Below are 25,886 nucleotides of genomic sequence, written 5' to 3' on the forward strand. Positions count from 1 at the left end.
TCGTTCAGTTCTCTAAAACTCTAGCAACACCCCTGGCATGCAGCCTGCAATTAGATTTTTTGGCATTCCTTGGACCCAACCTTCAGAATTTTGCAGTATACATTTTCATATGAAGAATTCATTCCAGTTATCATGTAGGGATATAAAACAGGAAACAAAAAATCAGTTCCTTTGCTTTGAAGCTATTTATCATAAAACAGTATCACGATTATAGAGCAGGTGCCCAGAAAGTACCTTGTACAAATCTGCTATTTATTTCTCTATTTTCACACTGTTGTTTGGTTTCTTCAAAACATCATATCTCTCTTAAGATTTTATCTTCTTACTGTTTTTTTTTTTTTTCAAACTTGTTGAAAAGCTGCCAGAATCTCAGGCTAGAAAAAGTAAAACATCTTAACTAGAAGATATCTGTCTTTAAAAGATTTGAGCTATGCAGGAGGCAGAGAGCTGCTGGCAGGAGCATGTCTTGTGGAGGATTTTAACGATATATCCTGTTGTCTTGTCGTTGCAGCTCCGCCGGAGCCTTTACTGTGTAAATTTGCTGATGGAGGGCAGAAAAAGAGGCAAAATCAGAGCAAATACACACAAAATGGAAGGCCGTGGCCTAGAGATGGAGAGGTGAGTGCACTTTTAATATCCAGCTTTTTAAAGATGTGTTATAATGTTTCTCTAGCAACCAATCATTTTCCATCTGTACTGGTTTGGCTTCTAAAAAATTAGTGCCATTTGGCTGCCTTGGGTTACTACTCTGTGCTTAGTGCGTGCCTCCTTGTTTGTTGAATAAGGCCAATGGCTTTGTTCAGACCTGCTAAATACAGCCATATAAACTGCTCATAAAAAATGAAAGGAACACTATTTAATCAGAGTATAGCATCAAGTCAATTAAACTCCTGGGATATTGATCTGGTCAGTTAAGTAGCAGATGGGGTTGTTAATCAATTTTAGCTGCTTTGATATTAATGAAATTAACAACAGGGGCACTAGATGGGCACCAATGAGGTGACCTCCAAAACAGAATGGTTTTACAGGTGGAGGCCACTGAAATTTTTTTCCCTACTCCCTGCTGCAGTGAGTGTAATGATAAAGCCTTGCTCTCTGCAGAATTCTGAGAAAATGGCCTGATGATACCAGGGGAGGACTAGGCCAGGGGGCAATTTCACACCCACCCAGGCTGCTCTGATGCCCCATAGAAAGTCGATGCTTCTGCCACAGACATGCCTAAAGGATTCCTGGTGAAGAGAAGTAAAAATTCCCTACCAATGACCTACTGTGTTCGGGATGGAGACAAGGACAGAGCACAGGCCCCCGCCAGCATTGATGGTGTAAACTGTGTCTGAGCAGAGACCGGTTCCATGCCCCGCTAGAGACTCTCCTCCCCCGGCCAGCTCCGAGTTCGGCCAGTGAGTAGAGAGTGAGAAAACAATACGTGTAAACGCGCCTAGGTATTTTTGATGTAGGTGAACAAATAAATAATTGTAAATTATTAACTGAATATTAGATAGATGAATATTTGTGAAAAACTAATAATATTAGTAATATCAAATGAATAGTGATTTTGAGCAGCTAGTCAAACAATAAAATAATAAGATAATAAATTGTGGTAATGGCAATCAAACATTTAACAGAATATTAGCAGACAAGATACTGTCCGACAATGTGCAAAATTAAAGTGACTGTGCTTAAAGTTAGAGAATTGATGTAAACAATACAAATAAATTCATAATATTCCCAACAATATGTGCAACAATATGCAATATGCTAAAAAGGATAAAGTGGCTGTGCCTGAAAATACAGTTTGTAAACAAAAATCCTTATAGTGCCAAGTGCAAATGATATTGCCACAATCCTTAGTGCCAAAAAAGTGCTAGAAGTGCTAATGTGAGATAATCTTCACTGTTTTTTAAACAGTCCTTATATGTGTTTTCTGAGAAAGTGCCAGTGCTCAGTAAGACACGATTCCGCATGCAGACATAGGGAGGAATCCTTCGCCAAATGTGCAGCCCACTTACCAGACTACCCCTTGGGGTCTAGCGTGGGTAAGTGGTTCCTTAGGTCACAGATCCCTTGTGGGCTTAGGATATGTGTTGCAGGATCAAATCCACTCAAATGGATGGGCTGTATAGGTGTCCTCTTATGCATTCATCGGAACCCTGGTGGTCTCAGTGAGCCGCATAAAACATAAAAGGGAGGCTCATGGTGTAGTATGTAAAGTAATTTTAATGAAAATAGTAGCCACTTACATCACAGAACTGAAGTATCGGCTGGTACATGAACAGCAGCGGTGGAGCTGGTTTGCGTTCATGCTTGCGTTCCGGAAGGCGGAAGGGACATTAGGGCGTAGCACGTGACCCTACATGCTACGCCCTAACGTCACTTCCGCTTTCCGGAGGAGGCCGGGAAGACAGAGAGTGGGAGGAGGGCTGAGTCGCTGCACCATGGGCCTCTGGTTTGTACTTGCCCCCTGGGCCAAAAGTTGCCAGTCAGCCTCTGGATGATACCCCCAAAGGGCAGATTCTTGTTGCCCTGGGCTCACAGGAAGTGAGTTAAATGACTCTGAGTATCAATTAATTGGAAAGAAAGCTGGAAAAAGAAGCTGGATTGCAGGGCAGTGAGCCTGTGGAGGACAGTTTTTTTCTTATTTTACAATGTCCTGGGAAAAGGACATTAAACATGTCTTTTGAAGCTGGATTTGGGTTTTAAAACCTTCACATGGGAGATGATGCCCAAGTAGTATGAAAATAAATCGTTTTTTTTTTTGCAGCGTCTGTAACTTCCAGTTGCTGCATGCCCATTGAAGTCTATTAGAATGCTATGCTGCACAGACACAGCCACTCGTTCTAATGTGTCAGGCATGTAGGTGCAAGAGAATGGCCCTGAACATAGATAGAGTGCATTTAAGGCTGCTTACCCATATGCTTGTCACATAAGACAAGTGGCTGCGTCCATGTAGCCATGCTTTCAAATAGACTTCAATGGACTGCCTGCATGCAGCATCTGGAAGAAAATAAATGGTCTTTCATGCTATACATGCATCACCCATGAGAGAGTAGCCTAAATATTGGCATATTCCCTCAAATCAAGCATTTAAAGAATATTTTTTTTTATATTTAAAATATGAATAAATTGTTTTCCTTTATTCCACTTCCACTGCCAATATAAAATATTATAGTAAAGGAGAAGTAAGATAAAATTAAAGTGTGATAGAAAAAAAAACAGTATAGACTTCTGAGGTGTTATTAAAGCAGAAATTATTAAATTAAATGACTAGTACATTGTAACCAAAGTGATTTATAATTCATGGTCACAGGACTAAACGCTGGTATTATGCATAATGCCTAAAGAAAAATTCTGTCAGCTAAGCTGTGGAAGTTAAGAAAATAGGGGACCTTTGGCTGTCCTTTCAAAAGGCTGCAAGATATCTGAATGGTAAACTGTGATCCAGTGACCTTACTTTGTGTACTTAAAATTGCTGAAATGGCTGTGCCTGCCAATCATAAATAACTGAGTTTTTGCACTTACAGAACTCTTGGCTTTGAGCAGTAGGCTTATGTGTATGTTTTATGGTGCCGCATGCAGAACAATTTAAACATATTACTTTATAATTAAATAAAGACAAAAACGATGCTGGACTTGCAATGGTATGATGGGCCCTGGCCCTTTATTAACTATATTTAATAACTACATTACTTTAGTTCAGCCCCAAAGCTCGAACTAACCATACACATTAACGTAGCAATAACTGTGATCCAGTCAAAAAACTCAGACCACCCTTTGTATGACACCATACAAGAAAAACACACCCATTCATAACACTATGAACATAGGGAGGGCGGGAGGGACGAACTTCTTGGTCCTCTCCTGTCCACTGATTTTAAACCGTTAATTCACTCCCTTATATAGGGAATAACTGTCACTTCCAGGATTGAAATTCCTCCAATCAATACAGTACATATTTTTTTTTTTTTTTTTAAATACCAATAGCCTTTTAGCTTTAACTGACCAATCCTGTCATCTGTAATTTGACCAATAGCAATATTTATATTCTATACAGTACATTTTTTTACACACACATTTTTTTTTTTGGTCTTGCCACGGCCCCATACATGCATGGCAGGTACTATGACCCGCCATGCATTTCATGGTGCCGCATGCAGAACAATTTAAACATATTACTTTATAATTAAATAAAGACAAAAACGATGCTGGACTTGCAATGGTATGATGGGCCCTGGCCCTTTATTAACTATATTTAATAACTACATTACTTTAGTTCAGCCCCAAAGCTCGAACTAACCATACACATTAACGTAGCAATAACTGTGATCCAGTCAAAAAACTCAGACCACCCTTTGTATGACACCATACAAGAAAAACACACCCACAAGCCATGCTCAACTTACGAGCATGGCACCACCACAAGGCCCAAAGCCCTTTCAATACACGATTGCAAGTCCAGATTAAAAATGTCATTTGCAACTTCCGACAAATGAACCATATCCCATATATAAAAACCCCTTAAACCCCCTTCTAAATCCACATGTCTGAATGAAAAACCCCCCATAGAGGACATAAATTTAGAGATAGCCCTATTTACCTTTACACGTGTTTTCTCCAAAAAGAATTGCTCTTCCGAAAACCAACACAATCTGGGTATAATTTCGGAAAAAACAAAAATACAAGCAGAAAACACAGACTGCAAATGCATAAGATCAGATTTAATATGCAATAACAAATCTACGCTTTTTCGGGAGCCTAAATCATTCCCCCCAAGATGAATAATAACCGCATCGGGGGAAGGCCAAATCAAACGCAGTTCATAAAAAACAGAACGGATGTCCCGCCAACGCATTCCACGCCTACCGTACCAGAATAGCGAAGCAGAGGATGATGAAAAACCCAAATTTGTAGTATAAACCCGAACTTCTGCCCTCTTGTGGGCCCAAAAAACGAACGAATGTCCGACGATCCAAATAATTTTGCGGGAACCTGCAATTAAATACAAGAATTAGGACGGACATATGACTTGAAGGCAGAAGAACGCCATCTACCAATATTTCTAATAGAATCGTCAGACATACCAAATTGAGCAGCAGTGGTAGCTGCGCCAATTCGGAAGGAATGAGCAGAAATCGGAAGATGGCCCAAATTCAAATGGACCAAACATTTTTTTAGAATAGAATTGAATTGAAAAACCGTCAGTGGGCTACCGCTTTGATGTATGAGAAATTGAAGAAATGGAAGAGGCCTGACTAACAAATAACTCTCAACCCGATGAACAGCGCAAATTTTAGAATTTTCGTATCGCCCCAGAGATATCCAATGCCCCTTACCAAATTGATCCGTTTTACTTCGCCTCAAAAAAACGCGAAGCACACCTCTGGTAACAGAAACATCAGAGAATCTTAAACCATCGATGGCAGATGATTTAGACGCCAGCAGCTCCGAAATGCGAAATGCACCGAAGAAGCACAAGCAAAAAGCGCATTGCGACAATACAGCTTCATAATGTGAAAAACAAACAGAATTGGAGGCCACACACAAATTTTCCAACAATGAAAGGGAAACAGCAAGCCTTCTATCAGGGGTAATATTAGACTTGCGATAACCCTTCAAAGCCAATTTCACTGAGAAAATTTCCATACATGAGCGGTGACCGTGCAATTTCGCGAAAAACGAAATACCAGCTAAAGACTTGAGAATATGGGAATAAGAAAATTGTCTATTAAATAAATATTCCAAAAAGGACAAAACGTTTTTTTCAGAAAAAGAAAATTTACGAATATCACTGCCAACAAAAAAGGAAGACCACATACGCCACGCGTCGTGGTACGAGCGCCATGTAGAAGGAGCCAAGGAAGAGAAAATAGCAGAAGAAACCTTTGTCAGACCAGATTCCACAGGTGAGAAGGGCATGAAATGCCCAATAGATCCGCTCCGGGAGCTGCAATCCGAAAACGGTCCATCTGCTGGTGAGACAGAGAATCAGCAATAATGTTGGAAAATCCGGGAATATATTTAGCTTTTAGCCATATATTGAGTTTTAAACATAACAAAACTAAATATCTAAGAAGTGAAATGACCGGAAGAGACCTGGAGGACAAGCAATTAATTGCAAATACTACTCCCTTATTGTCGGAATGTAACAATATACGCTTATTACTAAATTGCAGTCCCCAGATCTCCAATGCAACCAGAACTGGAAACAATTCCAATAAAACTATGCAACCAGTCAAACCTTTATCTATCCATGTGACAGGCCAAGTAGCAGCTGACCAATGGCCGTTCCAGTAAACGCCATAACCGTGCGAGCCGGAGGCATCAGTGAACAAATCTAAAGCAGAAGACGAGCAAAAACAATCTTGCCAAACGGTGTAGCCATTGAAAGAATCCAAAAATCGCAACCAAATTAATAAATCATCTCTAATGTCAGCCGACACAGAAATGAAATGACTAGGGGAAGAGACTCCGGAAATAGCCCTATACAACCGTTTAGTAAAGGCTCTGCCCATTGGCATGACCCTTGATGCAAAGTTGAGTAAACCTAGAAGAGATTGAATAAATTTCAACCTGACCTTCTTTTTACCTACAACAAAAGTCAAAAGTAAACGAATTTTAGATATTTTTGAATCAGGTAGACGAAAAACCATGGCAGTCGTGTCGATTTGAATACCTAAAAATTCAAGGCAAGATGTAGGATATACTGATTTTTCGACTGCCAATGGAACACCAAATTCGCAGCAAATATTTTCAAAGTACCTAAAACAAGATATGCAATCGGAAGACCCTGCCTTTCCAATAAAGAGAAAGTTGTCTAAATAATGAAGTACACTATCTGGACCCGACTTGCTAACAATTACCCATTCCAAAAATGTGGAGAATAATTCAAAATAATAACAGGAGATGGAGCACCCCATCGGCAAGCATTTGTCAAAAAATAACTCTCCATCGAAACAAAAACCCAAAGAATCAAAAGCATTGGGATGAATGGGCAACAGTCGAAAACCGGATTTTATGTCAGCTTTAGCAAGTAAGGCCGAGCAACCTGCTTTTCTAATCTTGGACAGTGCATCGTCAAATGTAGCATAAGACACAGAACATAAATCAGTATCAATCTCGTCATTCAATGATTCTCTTGACGGGAAAGACAGGTGGTGTATCAAACGAAATTCACCATCCACCTTCTTGGCTATGACCCCTAGCGGGGAGACCCTAAAATTAGGAAAGGGGGGAGCAGAAAAAGGCCCTGCAACCCTACCGCTAGCAATCTCTTTAGCAATTTTGTGCCGGACGACGTCAGGATGCACAGCCACAGAAGGAAGATTGTCGTGAATTACACAACCTGTACCTGAAAAGGAAGGTAAAGAAAAACCAAAACAAAAACCCTGAATCAAAATATCGGCGGACCTACGGTTTGGGTAAACCCGTAGCCAGGGGAGCATTTTTTCCAAGCTCACTGTAGTTTCCGCCTTTAAGAAAAATTTGCTTCTCATTCGATTGACTACCAAGCGAAGCCTGTTTTTTGTAGCATTTAGATACAGGATGAGCCCCAGCACAATGCGAGCACTCGTGCCTGAATTTACAAGCATGCGGCCATTTACACATGCCATCGTTGAATCCAAAACAAACACCTTTTCTATGAGTAACAGAATTAGGAGGTTTCGGCACAAAAGCAGGCTTTTGCGGCAACAACAAGTTGAGCCATAATCCTACGTCTTTAACACCCCATTGCAAAGATTTATGGATGGACAGCTTCTGTCTGAACGATTCGTCATAAGCCAGCCAACCTAAACCAGGGAAATTCTTGTATGCTTCCAGCACTATATCCAAGTGCTGGAAAAGCCCGCTACACAATTCTGGTCTCTTTTCACCCAGCACACTGGAATAAATACAGAAACCCTGTAACCAATTATGGAATGTCCTGGGAGCTACCCTGGATCTATCCTCGCCCGTCTTATCATTGTCAAACTTCGAAAGCTTGAGGCCAGGAAGCAATGACAGGATGTCAACATACTCCCCTCTAAAAATTTTCTCTTTAACCGTCTCCTTAAGATGAAATCCTAAAGGAGATACTGGACAGGGTAATGCTCCCTTTAAAGCAATCTCAGGTACCTTTCCACAATTACCAGCAAAAGCCTCATGATGAGCTACTGGAACTGGATCTACAACGTATGCATCAGAAGGAGAAACATCCACCAGTGCAACATTACCCCAAACCTCCTGCAGAGAGGCAGGAACCTCAGACTCATTAACATTTAACTCATTAACATCCCCACATATGGCAGAATCGCTTGTTATGGCAGAATCGCTTGTTAGCATTGGATTAGAAAATTTCTTACAAAAAGTAGACATAACTTGCACAAATTCAGAGATTAACATAGCATTAGCAGGGTGCTCACCTGCAACGGCTGCGTCACCACTGACCGCAGCACCGCTATTTGAAGGCCGTTGGACCGGAGCCGGGAGAGAAACATTAGCAGAAGAGGAATCTGAGGCCACCGCTGCCGGTACCGAACCGGGTAGAACTGTACTAGTCGGCCGACCTACAACAGGAGAGACTGAAACCTGTAAAAAAGAAACATTATCCCCACCAGGGACCGAGGACAAACAGTCGCCAGAATTACCTGCAACGACCCTCTTCTTCTTAACTGCAGGGATCGGAGCCGATGAGACCACATCCGGACCAAATCTGCTAGGCTTCCTCTTGATCCGCTGTAATTTACCATCCCGGGACCCGGAGGAAGCCGTCGCCCGGAAATGACGACTGCCGCTAACCACATCCAGGTCACCGGGGGCGGACGATCCCATTCGCGAAGGCCGCCAATCGGAAGCCGCGTCATCGCCGGGGTCAACAGGAGCCGGAAACACGCAAGAAGCCTGGGACGAAGATGGCGGAGGACCAGCAGAGACGGAGGCATCCACCGGAATGGAGAGGCATTTCTTCACCCACTCCTCGCCATCCGCGCTACGGGCTCTCTCCAGCAATTCTCGCAGAAGGGACTCCATGACCAGGTAACAGCTAGGCAACGAACTTCTTGGTCCTCTCCTGTCCACTGATTTTAAACCGTTAATTCACTCCCTTATATAGGGAATAACTGTCACTTCCAGGATTGAAATTCCTCCAATCAATACAGTAAATATTTTTTTTTTTTTTTTTAAATACCAATAGCCTTTTAGCGTTAACTGACCAATCCTGTCATCTGTAATTTGACCAATAGCAATATTTATATTCTATACAGTACATTTTTTTACACACACATTTTTTTTTTTGGTCTTGCCACGGCCCCATACATGCATGGCAGGTACTATGACCCGCCATGCATTTCATTCTCAGCTAGGCAACTATGCATTTTTGAAATACTGAACTGCACCTTTTTTAATACATCTGCTTTTTTTAAAAAAGCTATTGTAACACAATTAGAGTCACAAATCCTTGTTCATTTTGATTGGCACTCCAATACACTAAGACAACACATCTGCGTTGTCTTATGCTAGTGTGTTGCGATGTGTTGTGTTAGTAAGAAAGGGTCATGGGCAATTTTAAGCACATTAAGGTGCATTGGCAGCCCAATTATTTTGAATGGGCTGACTTACCTCAATGTGTTAATGTACATGAACGCACCCCAAAGATATAAAAGTGTACTTTTATCATTGTTTCACCATTTGGCGTATATTTTTTATATTTTTTTGACTATCTGATCTTATAGTTTTATCATTCATAAATTTGTGTTACAGTGTGAGGCACTTCAAATGAGTCTACTTTATTGTAAAGCTATTTTATTATACAGGAGAGCAAAAAGAGATTCCTGCTGTAGAATATGGCTTTGTCTTTTATTCACACAGTTGATTTTTAAATCCCAAATGTGCAGTAGAGGTTCACTTGAATGTGATTTTAGGTCCAGCACCTATCAGTACTTTTGTGACCATGTATCCCTTCTTTATTAGAAACTACTGATTGTGTATTATTATTATTAATATTATTATAATTATTCTTTTAAAATTAAAAATGTTTCAAAGTCAATTTTACTCTGGAATTCATAAAAGAAAAAAAAAATATTTGCAACTTTTAATTGCGTGAGGTGTTTTTTTTTTTTTTACTAGCATCTCAAATGTATTCGTTATTGTATTATTCCTAGAAAGAAACTGTCATAATAATTATATATGCTGCCTTTTTATTCTGATAGTATAATATGTATTTTTTTTACCTATTGCTTTGAATGTAGCACATGCGCTTCATTTTTTAACAAACTCGTCACTATTTTTTCCTTTTTTTTTTTTTGGACTTTATTGGAATTGAAGTCACAAAAGCAAGTTTATTTGGATGTTCAAAGCGCTTGGTAAACTAGTACTGCACTGTACAAATCTAACATCAGTTTATAATCAGCTAAAATGGTTCACCATTATAACCGAGTGTGCATGCATCTGTGCTCTCATACTAACCTGCAGTCCAAGTCTACCATAGTGAATTTTTTCTGTTCTTGTTCATTTTCATTAGAAAATCAGCCCAATGGTATATCTAATAAATATACAGTATATGTATATATACAGTATATATATATATATATATATATATATATATATATATATATATATATATATATATATATATACTGTATATATTAAAAAAGCCTTTAATTAATGCATACAAATGCATTAATGGTCTCAGGAAGAACATATGTATAATCGTATAATATATTCCTTATTCAGTTCTTTCTTTATTATAGAATTACCTTTATATCTCTTAAACCATAAAATGTTTCTTAAACGAGGTTCTCAATGATAATATTATTGAAAATAATAATATTTCAGTATATTTTTATTGCATACATACTCACAAAAATGTAATGGTGTAACATGTACAAATATACATTAATGCCTGGCTATGATCCTCCAAGAAATCCTGTTCAGCTATACAGTGAATATGTACATTTTAAATAAATCAGTGTATAAGTCTGCTGCCAGAAAGTTTGAGTGTTTTATAAACATATTTCATTTTTAAGTGACAATACAGGTCTTACCATGTCAGAAAAACATTTTAGGGTGCAAGATTCATGGCCATGTTCTTACACAGATACAACATTTACAATAGTAATACACATACAAAATATGGGCCTGGTATATGAGTATTCATGATTAGAGATTTGGAGAGACATGGAGGGTGAGTTGAGTTTCAGTCCCTCAATATACATTGTCTGCCATCAAGAGACATATACTGTATATAACCATTCTGAACCCCAGCCAATTTCAGGAATAGTTGAGGGAAATCCTAAGTGCAGGAATTGGCTGTGTTTGGACAAGACCAAAGACAATTGAGTTGGAGTGTGTTTTGTTTGGTTGTATTTTGGGCATTTTCATGAAGGTGCTACAGATAAGTCTACAAAGTCAGGGTTCATGGCCTATGAAAATGTTTAAATTGTGTTTCTTGACAGTTTTTGTTGACTATTACATGTCTTTTCATATCTATTAAATAATTTCTAATCTAGCCATTGTAAATTCCATGTTCTGTCTTTGACATTGGTATTTTCCAATGGTTTGTTATAAATTTGTAATTATGGATAACGAGTGAAAAAAGTATACATCTTGGTGGTTAGATGTTCTCAAGGAGGGTAGAAGTGATGAAAGCATTTACATCGTTTGTGCAGGTTTGTTAGAACTTTGTGATTTGGAGGAAATACAACAAATTAGGGATTTTGTATTTCTGTACCTAGTCTTGAAAAAATAGGGGCATATAAATATGATAGTCAAACAGATCTTGGATGGTTTGAGAGAGAACGTACAGTTTGTTGTGCAGAACAGCTGTCAAGTTACATGGGGCAGTAGAGGCAGATTATAGAGAAAATGATAGTATCTAGTATTCATCTCTTTGAAAGACAAAGGGGTTGATTTACTAAAGGTAAATAGACTGTGCACTGCTAGTGCACCTACAAGTGCACTTCAAGTGCACTGCAAGTGCAGTTGCCCTAGATCTGAAGGGAACATGCAATGATTATAATCCTTGCACATGATTGGATGATACAAATCAACAGAGTTGCCCCTCATTTAAGAGCTTCCTCTCAGATCTAGAGCAACTGCACTTGCAGTGCACTTCTAGTGCACATTATATTTTCCTTTAGTAAATTAACCTCAAAGTTTTCTAATTGAGATCTGTGGGTACTTATTGCACCAAATAAATTGTATCATGACCTTTTTTGGCAATTAACCTTAAGATTAGCTATTGCAAATTAACATTGTCAAAAGCCTTTTTGGCATGTAGAGCAAATATAACAAGGTCTTGGTGTGGATGGCTATTAGCATATATATTAGTGCATATATTAGTGATTGTTGACTGTATCTTAGTAAAACCTACCTGTGAATGGTGAACAAGACCTATTAGAATACTGGATAGTTAATTTGCTACCATCTTAGACAGCATTCTGGCATCTAAATTTATTAATGAGAGAGGCCTTTATGATCCTTGTTGTGTGGGGTCTCTATCCTTTTTTGGTAACAGTTTTATGGTTTACTCTTTAATGGTCAGCAAATAAATACAAATCATCCCAAACGGTGTTGTAGAGTAAATCTAGGCTGTTGATGGTGTTCTCTTTAATTTCAGAATTTCATTTTCAGAATTCTGAGGTGAAGTTATTTGGTCCTAGGGCCTTGGATCAGCTAGACCTAAGATAGTCTGAGTGATTATCAGAAAGGTAATTTTTTTAGCATTCAGGGTTCTTGCGGAATTGTTGGTAGAAGGAGCTGGCAGAGAAAATCCACAACCTGGCTCAAAGCTTCCCAACCTTATTTATTATATTAGAGGTCCTTGTTTGATTGTTTAGTTTGCTCATATCTATCAATCCATCACATAAATTATATTTTCCCTTTAATGTTTATGTATCTGTGCCATAGAATCAAAATGATTTAGTTGTGATGCTTTTAAGGGTTTTGCTAGCACTGTAGGGTGCGTTACTTGTATGCTGCCATGTACGACATGATTTTTCCTCTCATCTAAAATGTTCCTGCTTCCCAGGAGATTGGAGTTATATATGACATATTCTAACCAGGCACTTTAAAAGTCTTCAGTGGAGCCCAAGGATGAAGGGAATCACCACATGACACAGTGGAAGATCCGAGGGTGTCCCCAAGTGTAAATGATACTGAAGCATGATCAGTGCTGGCATTGTCATAGATTATTCGGTAGGGCTATCAAAGAGTCTGTACTGAATAAACACAACAGCAAGGTGTTCCAAGCGCTAAGCCCTATTTGGAATTGCACTGTCTCTATGGTAGGGCCCACCCAGTGCAGCCGTCACAGTTAGTATATGGAGGTACTAAAATAGGCAGGCAACAGAAAGGACAGCGCTATCTGGGGGGATGATGACCACTAATTCCTTGTAAATGATGAAGGCCAATGGAAAGTCTCAATACAGTTTATTGCACACAATTGCGTTGAAACCTTTAGTCAATAAAAGCCAATACAGTACCAGGCTGGTGGGTCCAGATATAAGAGGGCTGATGGCCACTTGAACCGGTGTAGCAAGGTAGTGCAAAAACCACCCTGGTGTGCAGGCATGCAGCCGCTCACACAGAGCCATGGACGAACGGGAGCCAAGCTGGGTCCCTCTGGTGCTCCAGTGTGAAGTCACAGCAGTGCAAGGCGGAAGTTTCGGGCCTGAATGACATGCCTGTTCACCCGCCTGGAACATAGAGGGGAGAAGAGTTGTCGTGATGATGCGTTTCAAGTATGTGCTTTGTCAATTTTAACGCAATTGTGTGCAATAAACTGTATTGAGACTTTCTATTGGCCTTCATCATTTACAAGGAAATGGTGGTCATCATCCCCCCAGATAGCACTGTCCTTTCTGTTGTCTGTACTGAATGGACAGTCTAGTCTAGCTAGATAGTCATGGACTTGTAAATAATGGGTACATTCTGAGATTTTTGGGTCTGTAAGTCTCCATGAATCATGCAATTTCAGAGTTATAATCATGTCTGCTAGGTGATGGTGTGGGGAGGCGTATGTTTAGATTAATTTTAGAGGCCAGCTTTCACATGTTAGTTTAAAGAGTAACTCCACTTTTGTTGAGAAAAAAACATTCCTCTCTGGGTGATCTGTGTATATTACAAGGATTTTAACAAACTTTGTGGCAGATTCCTACCTTTTGTTATTTTGAAGAAATCCCTGTGTGTTTGTCTGTGTCATGTTGGTTTCATAATTATCAGTCGGCTGCTGCACCTGCAGGGCTCTGATGAGGAAAAGTGGCAAGGTCTGCATCCCTTTAGACGTGATTTCCTATTGAGAGTGTCTCACCAAACATGACATTTTTGTTGCAGGGAATGCCTGAAATCTGACTTGTATCTTAGTGCAGAGTTCTGTGAAAATCAGTGATCCAATCACACAAGCAGTAAAAGATGTTTCTGGGGGTGCGTTCTGTACACATTCTCTGTACGAAACACCTCAAGGTAGCCATATTGCATTGCATTTTACAGAAAATAACAGAGCTGCAGATTGAAAAGGAAAGGTATAATTTAATAAAATTCATTTACAATATGACCTGTGTCACAATTGTATATGCTATATTATTACTTTTTTACTCGCTATTTTTTTCCCAAAAATGTGGAGTTTCCATTTAAGCTTTTATATTTCAATATTTTTATTAAATTTAAAAGAAGAGTAAAAGCACAACGTAGAGCATAGAGTTTTATACAGGAAATTGTGACTGTCATCAGCGACTTACATACTTTCTTAGACAATGGAAAGTAATGCAAAGGATGTTATGTACGATTGTTACCAATAAAGGTCATGCATTATAATATACCTGAGCTGCGTCTTGTGCATTTTTTTTCTAACTTGTGCTCCTTATGGGCTAATATTTTTTCATATTGACATTTTGTATTCAGCTATCTAATTACATCAGAAAGATTTGGGGTATCAGAGTTTATAATATACTTGTGAGAGCGAGTTGAGCAGCAAACAAAACATGGGCTATAATAATTCTGTGTTCAGGGGGTTACACTATACTGAAAAGCACCAAAGCAGGAGAAAGTGGAATGAGGTTTCCCAATAAGACAGAGACCTAGTGCCAACCTAAAGGTAGGTGAAGAAGATTGCCTATCTGGTTGAAATTTCTCCAACAAAATGGGAAATATGAAGTATAAAACTTAGAGAGCCTGTATGAGATGATATACCATCTATTCAAAATATTTTGAGAGTTAAAACAATGTTCAATACAAGTGGGTGCTTTACTGTTCTTTAGGATAGCATTGCACCATTTCTCAGATGCAAAGTTTAAGATTTATAGAAAAGTATATTAACACCCACTTTTCTCATATATGATGGGGATTCTATCTTACCCCCAACAGAGCTTCTGCAGGAAAGGGAAGTCTGTTGTCATGAAGGGGGTTTCCTGTTACAGTCCTATGTCAGAACTTTGGTCTTCTTTTTTTGGAAACCCAATCCCTTTATATTCAGTGTAACTATTTTTACTTTATGAGCTAACATGAAAGTAGGGTATAGGCCCCCTTCATGAGGAAGAGAAGGTTTTAGAAGTACCCACAAAGAAAATTGTGTTCTAAGTTGTGTGAAATAAATTAAAGTGGCGCTCATAGATTTGTAATAAAATATTCTTACTACTACACAGCATGGGATGCATGACAAAGAATGAGTCTAATGAGCTCTGGGTAAAGGCACCAGGATGACTGGGGGCAAAAAAATGTTGCATAAACTAATAAGGTAAACAGACTGTACACGCAGGCAATTTGTACAGTTAAAAAAAAAAGGGGCTTTACTTTTTCATAAGTAGGATTGGCAGGATATGTACACAAGGTCATATAGAACAGCAATAATGATGGCCTAACAACAGTGCACCTCTTAAAGTTCAGATGAGGGTTCCTTAATGAATAAACCAGATGATACACTATGGCAATAACCCCTGTTGATGGTCAATCATCATTATAAGGCACAGTTCAGTATAAGGTTATGGTGTTTGTAAAAAGTAATGGTATGCACATAAGATGATTAGTTATCAGAGTCCACAGACAGTGCACAGTTGATGTAACAAGATAGTGTAAACAGCTAAGCCTGGTCTGCTGCATTGAGATTGTGATGGTGGATGTCTACTCTGCTTGTTCCCCTTTTTAGTGGTGCATAGTGGTTGGGGAGAAGGTGTACAGTGGTGATCTGATTCTTGCACGAGGTCCAGGAATGGTAGTGCTTATGTGGGATCCCGAAAGGTGTGTTTTTAAACATACTTCGTCACAAAGCAGAGATTGGCAGTTAGCGAGTGAATTATATTTGTTGCTGGTGGAGTGCTGTGCAGACCTTATTGAAAGCTTTTCATCAATTTCCAAGGTTCTGAATGCTCAGAAGCATTGGAATATGAAAATGTTATCAGTATAATTCAAGTATTTTACAATGACAGGTTTAGGAGTTTCCTATCAGGCTGTGGAGCACTCAGCCTTTGAGTGCCCTTTCAACCACACAAAGGGGACATATGCATTCCAAAACTGAGGATATGTGTGTGATACATATTTTTTAGGGGGTCTGTGGTTTGTAAGATTCAGGTAGCCCAATGATCTGAAAATTGCTCCAATTTGAATGATTTTCTAGATCATCTACTGTACCTCATATACCTGATTAACTGAAGAGTTAATGTACATTTATCTAGCTCAGCCACCCTTGTTTTCATTTTAAAGTGTTTATTCTCTAATGTGGAGATGCACTGCTTTGGTTCAGAACTTTTATGTGACTGAGTGGAGATTTCTTGCTTTAAAAATAGCAGGCAATGCTGAATTGTCTCTTCCACTGATTCTGTGATTGTTGGGTGCAGTAGATTCACCACTGCCTCTATGAAATTAACATGCTCACCCTAGCCATTTTCCTCTGAGGCTGTGAGGAGGAGGGGGGGGGGGGTTCTATGTTCCTCTGGAGAGCAAGCAGCTGCCATTTGGAGAAATTCTTGGCCCCTGTGTTTAAGGGAATGCATTCCAAGGAATTAGTCTGTGTCTGTGTTTTGGCCAGAAAAGTGTTTGTGGAGGTGCCATGATGTGGACTAGGCAGGAGGCAAACTGTAAGGGGTATTCTGTGTCAGATATTTGTTTGTGAAGATGACAGTGGTACAGAAGCTCATATCTACCAGTTGCATCTACATAGGCAGTGGAACCAAAAGTTAGGCATGGGTGTTTTAAGTGGGCAACACCATCGTATTATGTACAAGTAGTTGGAAAACTGAAAGATGGACATGGTGGTTGCTGCTTTTACGAGTCATTGGAAAACCTAGCTTTACTGACATTACAGAAACAAGTAAGATCAAACCCTTTTGCTTTTTGAGCTAAAAGTTGCTTTTTCATGAATTTTACTGCTATTGCTATAATTAAAGTATAACTAAACCTAAGAATAAAAATTAAATATATTGAAATTTACTAGTTCTAGGATGTGGTAGCTGAGATACTTTATGTACTGAGATACTTTACAGCTAAAATTCGACAGATAATGATCCTTTTGTAGTGCAACACTATTGCTCAGGTAGTAATAGTAAAGACCCCCCTCCCCTATTTAGCCATTTAGCAGTCCCCAAAAGGACATGGTTAGAAAATAAATGTATGCATAAAGTTATGTCAGAAAAGAAAAGGGAAAGAATCTGCAAAAAAGAAAATATTTTTCATTGTTCGCCTGCAGGGGATTATTTTTTCTTAGCTAGACTGGAGTTTTACTTTGAATAGCTTTTTTACTGAAAACTCTGCTAAATAAACAATTTTTTACTTGCCGGTACTTTTTCCTTTAACTTATTACTCAACATTCCAAACAAACAAATCAGCCAAGCGCTCACTCTGAAGGGGAAGACTGGCGTGCTGCTCTCCTCAGGCAGGGAACTCCAACATAGGTGCATAGAAAAAAGATGAAAAAGGAGGCGCAAACACCTAGTGCATTACCCGTGGTCACTGTTTGTATAATTTTAATAAAATGCCAAATACATACTCACAGACATGAAGATAATAAAATCATGTTACAAGAATCCACCGTGTATGAACTGGAACATGTCCTTAAAGACAGGACCGCTAACGTGTTTCGGGAGTCAGGCTCCCTTCCTCAGAGCTGGTTTTGCCAGTAGCAGATCAAAATATATATAGTTGATCAAATTATATATAGTAGCTACTGTTGAAGCTACTATACAGTATATATTTTGATGTGCTACTGGCAAGACCAGCTCTGAGGAAGGGAGCCTGACTCCCGAAACACGTTAGCGGTCCTGTCTTTAACCACTTAAGCCCCGGGAAGATTTTACCCCCATTCCGACCAGGGTTTTTTTTGCGATTTTTTACTGCGTGATTTTAACGGACAATTGCGCGGTCCCGCGACGCTGTACCTAAACGAATTTCACGTCCTTTTTTCCCACAAACAGAGCTTTCTTTTGGTGGTATTTGATCACCTGTGCGATTTTTTGATCATGCGCTATAAACAAAAAAAGAACGTAAATTTTGCAAAAATAAAAATATTTTTCACATTTTTTATATGAAATTCCCAAAATAAAAATGTAAAAATCTAAATTTTTTAACATTTTTGGCCAATTTGTTTTATGTTACATATGTTTGGTAAAAATTTTTTATTTTGATTGGTTTGCGCAAAAGTTATTGCGTTTACTAACAAAGGGAAAGATTTCTGTCATTTTTGGTGTTTTTTTTTAATGAGTAATGGCGGCGATCTGCGATTTTTATTGCGGGACTGCGACATTGCGGCGGACAGATCGGACCCTTGACTGACATTTTTGACACTTTTGGGGTTACCAGTGACATTACTGCAGTAATCAGTGCTATACATATGCACTGTTACTGTAAAAATGACACTGGCAGGGAAGGGGTTAACTGTATTGGAGAGGGAGGGGTTAAGTGTGTCCTAGGGGCATGATTCTAACTGTAGTGGGACAGGGCTCCTATTGTAAAAACAGAGATCAACGGTTCTACATAGTAGAACCGTCTGATCTCCATTTTTACACAGGGGAGAATGACAGGCGGCTTCTTTACATAATCTGCCCGCCTTTCTCCCGCTCTACCGACGATCGTAGTGTGACCGGCGGACATCGGGTCCACCCGTCACACGCGCGGACTCCTCCGTGAACGAGCCGCTGCGGGCGTGCGCCTCAGCGGGCGCCCGCTATTGGCTCACAAACCGGTCACAGGCTAGTGACGTATATATACGCCCCTTTGCCTGGCCGGGGATGACCGCCGCAGTATATCTACTTGCGGCGGTTGGCAAGCGGTTAAGGACATGTTCCAGTTCATACACGGTGGATTCTTGTAACACGATTTTATTATCTTCATGTCTGTGAGTATGCATTTGGCATTTTATTAAAATTATACAAACAGTGACCACGGGTAATACACTAGGTGTTTGCGCCTCTTTTTTCTTCTTTATTACTCAACATAGCTAACATATAGAATTGAACCTTTTAGCTGAAAACTATAGCTCTTGTACTGCCCATCTTGTATATGCCCATGCATGTACCAGACTCAACTGCATCATATTGCAAGTGAATAGGAGCATGGCTTCACCAACGTCACCTGCTAGTGAGCTTAGTAGATAAGATGCTTTGCATGGAAGTTTAATGCAGGGCTTATTTCGTCTTACTTTGTTCTAAAAGTAACAAGGATAATTTCTTCATTTTTAAGATAACTTCATAGTTTTTTAACATTTAAACAGAAATCCTTCTAAACTGATCCATGTGTAGCTAGCTCCTGGACATCTCAGCAAATGGGTAGAATAGAGCTTCAGCCAAAATTCCTTTCAAAATGCAATCAGTATTCAAAGGAAGAGGTAAAAAGTTCATGTAAGGATCTTTTCGCAGTGAAAGCAAGTGGCATAATTTAGCTTAAATGTAGGGTGGCAGGGTGGTACAAAAATTATAGCGCCAGTTGCACAGCTATTATATATTTTAAACATTCCCTTGGTGGCTGTAAATTGATGCTATAAATATGTTGAGATGCAAAACAAAATGTGCTAAACTTGGAAGATAAATTAAAGTACCAATAGTAAGCTATAAAGAATTATAAATGTCATGCTTATTATTCTACATCTGGAGAGTCTAAACATCCAATTCAGCATTTCAGGACATCTTATCTAAAAAAAAAAAAATGTGATATACTGTAGGTTGACGAGAATGTAAGTGTCAGAAATGATGTAAGGAAGATTTTCCCAAATATGTGGCATTCAGAATTCAGTAATTGCCCAATACTTCATCCAGAAATAAAGATGCCTAATGTACAGCGATGTATAACATGGATCTAGACTCCAAAGCAGCAATAGAAGTGCAATTTGGATGAAAGCTCAATTTTAATAGATTTGAAGAATTGTCAAAGATGTTTGTTTAGAAACAGATTTTAGAAGAAATGCATTAACAAAATCAACACACTGTGTTGCCTGAATTTGAAAAAGGAAGCAGCAGCAGGCAGATGAGATCATCTATAGCACTGACATCAGGATTAGAAAAGGCAAATTCAGACTCTTGCCTATTTTGAATTTAGTGTACGGTTGTACTAAATGGGTTGTTTGCCTGGCTGCCAACCCGAACCTCCAGCTGGGAAGTGACCTCAACCCTCATCCCACTTTTCAGAAACCAGTGACTCTTTCCCACCCGGACATTCAACTGTCAGCCAAAAATTCCCAGCTGAATAAAGCTAATAAAAAAACACAAAAGGAGGGGATGGTAGCTGTCACAAAATTGTATAGGGGCTGCCCAAAGATACCTCTAAATAAATACCAGATCCTTAATGGTTTTGATGTACAGTATTTTGGAAAGGGGGCACGTCGTTTATTACAAAGAAAAACAAGCTGTCAGGGAAACGTCATTGATCAATAATTTGAATAGTATTATTTTTTTTTGTAACGGTCACTTTTGTTGTAGTGTAGGTACAAGTACATACCTCTTACAGGTGTACAACTTCACAGCCAGGTTTAGGGTATCCCTCAAGCATTTTTTTTAAATAAAATTGTGCATTTTTATATTTCACTCTATGCATTAATAAATAAGCTCCTCACTGCCAGATGGCAAAAAGTATTACAAAACAATTACATTGGCTCATGGCCCCTAGAGCAGTTCCCAGCTCCCAATACCTTTAGTTTGGCAATTGCTTGCCTATTAGCCTTGAAAATTGGCAGAACTGATTTTAAAGATTCAGCTTTCATTGAATTCAAAAGGATTTGAATTCCTGTTCACTTTAGCAAAGTTTGATGAAACCTCCAACAAACAGAACACAGGTACATTTAACTCATCCCTAATCAGGATAACATTTCTTTGCAATAAAAAAACAGCTATAATGGACCTATGCTTGAATTTTAATGTAAGTAGTTTAGATGGGTTAGTAAATAAAGAATAAAAATTGATGAAATGCTTATGTTTCCAGGCACTATCCAGTACTGGTCACACATGTTGGTCACATGACTTCTGCTAAGGGAGCCCCAGCTAAACCCCATAGCAGAGATCACAAGAGGAAATGCCTTGTGATTATGTAAGTCTCTGAAAAGGACTTGCAGCAACAATTTTCAGCAAAATTTCTTTACTTAGCTACCCTATAAAACTGTAAGAGTCCATTCACACTTCTGCGATTTAAAAATCGTGTGATTTCAATTACGACTTTACTTTCTGACTTGATGCGGCTTTGGATAAGTGCATATTTGTTACAATTTTGGCTTTCCCCAATGTGATCATTTTGTTTGTGATCTACAAAGTCATTATGCATGTGCAGAATGGAAACATTTGTTTAGTTTTATTCAGTTTCTTTATTTTCTATCGTATTCCAGATTTTCACAACTATTTGAATTTGCATTGGTTTGAAATTAAACCAATTGATGTAAATTCTGTGTGAAGAATAACTGGTTGTTAAGGAGTGAGACGAGAAGCCGGCCGCCGTGTACTTAACAACCGATGACTTATCAGCAGTCAGCGGGTTTCTGCCATGACAACTGAATGTAAATAAAAAAGTATAGCGGCAATTAAAAATAAATGAAAAAAAAATGGCGTGGGTTCCCCCAACAAAGAATACCAGGCCCTTTGAGTCCGGTATGGATTTTAGGGTTAATCCCACACCAAAGTGTAAAAGAAAAGTGGCGTAGGGCCCCCCCAAAATCCATACCATACCCTTATCTGAGCATGCAGCCCCGCCAGCCAGAAAAAGGTGGGATGAGCAAGCGCCCCCCTCTCTTAAACCATACCAGGCCACATGCCTTCAACATGGGGGGTTGCGTTGGGCCCTCTTCTCCACAACGAAGGCTGGTGGTTGTGGGGGTCTTCTGTCAGGGGGTCTATTGAAATCTGTAAGCCCCCTTTAACAAGGGGGCCCCCAGATCCCTCCCTCCCAGGTGAATGAGTATGGTACCCCTATTTATTTAAAAAAGAAAACATTTATATATCTTTATTAACAAATAAAAAATAAAAAAAATGCCCCATGCTGTAGATCCATTGTCAATTACCCCGCTGCCCGCCACCGGCACCAACTCCTACCCAAAAAATGAAAAATAAAAACCTGCCGTCACAGTGAAGAAGCTATCACAGTCTGCCTACTCCCCCATGTTACAGCTCTTAAATAACTAAGGAGTGGGGCCACCCAGTGACATCACACATCACCCCCTTGTGACTTCATCGACGAGGGCATGCTGGGTTGGTGTTGTCACTGGGTGGCCCCACCCCTTAGTTATAAAAGAGCTGTGATAGGACAGAGCAGGTATACAGTGGGAACCTTGGTTGGGGCCAGAGTTTTTTCTTTCTTCTTTTTTTGGCCTGTAGTGGCAGTTGGCATTTTAAACGATGATAAATCTACATCGGGGGTCATATTCATTCACATCAGGGGGTTCCGATAAGCACCCTGCCTTTAGACCCTACAACCCCCAGCCAAGGTGCTTGGGGGGGCAGAGCTTCCCCTGCCCCAAAGCATCCCCCCATGTTGATTGCATGTGGCCTAGTATGGTTCAGAGGGGAGGGCGCTTGCTCCTACCCCTTCTTTCCTCACCTGCCGGGCTTCATGCTCGGATAAGGCTATGAATTTTAGTAGGAACCCTACCCTTTTTCTTTAAAAAAAAAATTGGCGTCTATGGACCTCAAGTCGCATGAAAGTCAGACCAAAGTAGTCCAGGAACTACTTTGAAGTCACTGCAACTTGAAGTCGCACAGTTATGAATGGTTATCATAGGGAAACATGAAGTGCGACTTGACATGTGACTAGCTACTCTAGATTGCACCTTAGCTTTGGCTCACCCCTATGCATTTTGTGTGGATGTGTTTCAATGGGCACAGAAGCCCATTCATTTGTACCTGTGGAAAACATGAAGAAAAAGTCCCCCACCCCTTTTCCAAAACACATTCGCAGAGTAATCACACAGAACTGCATGGTGCTCAGGCACCATGTGGTTTCCCACACTTGAAAATGAGATGTTTTCCATTGTATGGGAGCGCCATTTGGAATTAATGGCACCCCGTGCGTTTGCTAAAAATCAGCATGTTTTGTCTGTGGGTCTGGAACCATTGCGGTTATGCACCTGTTCCCAAACTATATATGTGTGAATCTAGCCTTAGTCTAGGTCCACACCTCTGCGTTTTGTGCAGGTGTGTTTATTTTAATTGGCTGCTGTACCAGCAGGAAATGTGGAGAAAAAGTCCCTGAACCTTTTTCCAAATGCATTTACAGGTCAGCCACATGGAACCACATGGAGCTGTGGCACCGTGTGGTTTACAACATCTTCCAATGCCTGAGAGTGCTATTTAGAATAATGTCACCCCAGCGTGTTTTGTCTGCAGCTCAGCAACCGGTGTAATTATGCACCAGTTCATGAGCTGCATACTGTATGTGTGAACCTAGCCCAATTAACTAGACACCTGTTTGTATTATAAAATAAATCTTCACCCTGCAGTAGAGGAGGCCATCTGCTTAACTGCTTATCTACCACTGTACGTCTATCTTCCCTGCTCTCTATTTGCCCAGTGCTGTTTATGAATGGCACTGGGTAAACAAACCCCGGATGGCTTATCTGCCTGCTTGATCTCATTGTACCCAGCCATATAATGACACCATAACCACCCAATACGAGTGGTGGGGATCATGTAATTGCTGTGATTGGTCATCACAGCAACTACATGGTATTGTTTACTGTGCTAGTCCCTCCCCTTCCCCTTACTACAGAGAAAGAAGAGATTAGTACATATTGTTGGGAATCAGGCCTCTGATTGACAGCTGGCTCCACCTTTCAGCAAACAGCTGAGAACCAGAGTCAGCTGCACCCCCTCCTCTCCTGCTCAGTGCTCCATTGAGCCTTGAATGAGTAGTGCAGAGCGGCCGTGCAGAGTAGGCCAAGAATTGAGAAATAAGTGGTCATTTGATTGCTCAGTTCTCAGTCTTAGAGCCAACATGTGATAGCTTCAGCATCAGACCAATGCTGCAGCATAGAGGTGAGTTTATATATTTATCTTTTTTAGAAACTCAAAACTTCTTTAGTAATACATATGTTTAGTTTATTTTTTTTTGTGTCACTTTCACACACCTTTATTTTTCTCCATATTTACATGCAGACCTAACTACCCAACAAAAATAGCAGTAAAAGGGGTTGCGACAAATTTGAACATTGACAAAATGAATGCAGACTACAATATTTATATACGCTGAGATTGCAGTTCTGTTCTATTCTACATATCTCCCAGAAACCCCTAATGTATTGTGGAGCCATAAAGAAATGACAGTAGACCTAGATGGATTATTGAGTGCTGGATATTTGTTCATCCAGCATCAGTGTATATTTTTAAAGGCTGTAGTGATCCTGTAGAACAGTGATGCGAACTTAATGAAAAATATGGCATTACCATATCATGATTTAAATGTTAAGTAATACAAACTATAAATATATGGCCATGTCTTCTTTATCTAATGTGCAAATGAAATTTCATATTTATTTATTTCAGTCTATAGCTTATTGAATAAAGCATTTTGCAGCAATGATGTGCAAAATGGAGTCACCCATGCTAACCAATCTTATTTCAGTTAACAAATATGAGATAATTCAATTATTAATACTAATTGGAGGCTATGGGATGTTGCGTGTTTCATATTGCTTTTCCCCTTGATGAATATACAATGTATAGATGGTGTTCATACAGGCTATAGAGTTCTGTAACCTTTGCCTTTTTCCAAGCACTTCTGCATTCATAAAACACAAGCCCACAAGACTCTTTTTAGTTTTGGTGTTTTATTAATGAGCATTCAAGCTCAATCTAAGTCATTAATTTGGAAAGAAATGATATAAAAAGATCATTTGGGAGATATCTTTTCTCACACAGCCACAAATCCAGTAAGTGAAGCCAGTCAAAGTTGTTACAATCAGTGCCAACATTCCCCCTCCCTGACCAACTGCAGACATTTTGAAATGATTAGTGGCTCTGCACTAGGCACATTTATAATTCAGATACGCATTTCCATTTATGTTTCTGAAAAGACAGGCGGCACTTATTTTTGCTTTATATGCTGCCTATGTACATGGCTGATGTATCTGCCATCCCGTCAATTGATTATTGCACTGTTCAGCAGATGAGCACTCATTAGTATCCAGTTAGCAACAGTTATCATCCTCTTGTCCCCTTCAGACATCACATACAAATGTCAGCATGCACATGTAGCTCGTCAGCCTCCTGAATAAGTCATTTAATAGAAAGTCACACAGTTTAGCAACTATAGATTTAATTTGCAGATACAAATTGCAGTATGCTGCATGGAAGAAACGGAGCCAAAGCTTTGACAAAAAAAAGAGAAAGGTGTGTACAGGTCTTACATTTTTCAGAGTCCAAACAAAAAAAGAAAAATAAAAGCTAGAAAACATCATCATAGGCCATTTACATGGATTTATTGCTTCATGACTCCCCCAGGCCAATTGTCTTGTGCTGCCC

The 25,886-nt window shown here is 39.5% G+C and overlaps 1 protein-coding gene across 2 annotated transcripts in view; it reads left to right on the forward strand.

The window, feature by feature from the left end:
- The window catches only part of RBMS3 (RNA binding motif single stranded interacting protein 3), an 882,638-nt gene that overhangs the window by 770,539 nt on the left and 86,213 nt on the right, over positions 1–25,886 (forward strand). For both annotated transcript variants that reach the window (XM_082258270.1, XM_082258271.1), the window contains exon 7: positions 512–618. In XM_082258270.1, coding sequence (XP_082114396.1) covers positions 512–618 — 107 coding nt within the window. The remainder of the gene's footprint in view (positions 1–511; positions 619–25,886) is intronic.

This window comes from Pelophylax lessonae (assembly GCF_965119305.1).
Source record: "Pelophylax lessonae genome assembly, chromosome: 5".
Classification (NCBI taxonomy): domain Eukaryota; kingdom Metazoa; phylum Chordata; class Amphibia; order Anura; family Ranidae; genus Pelophylax; species Pelophylax lessonae.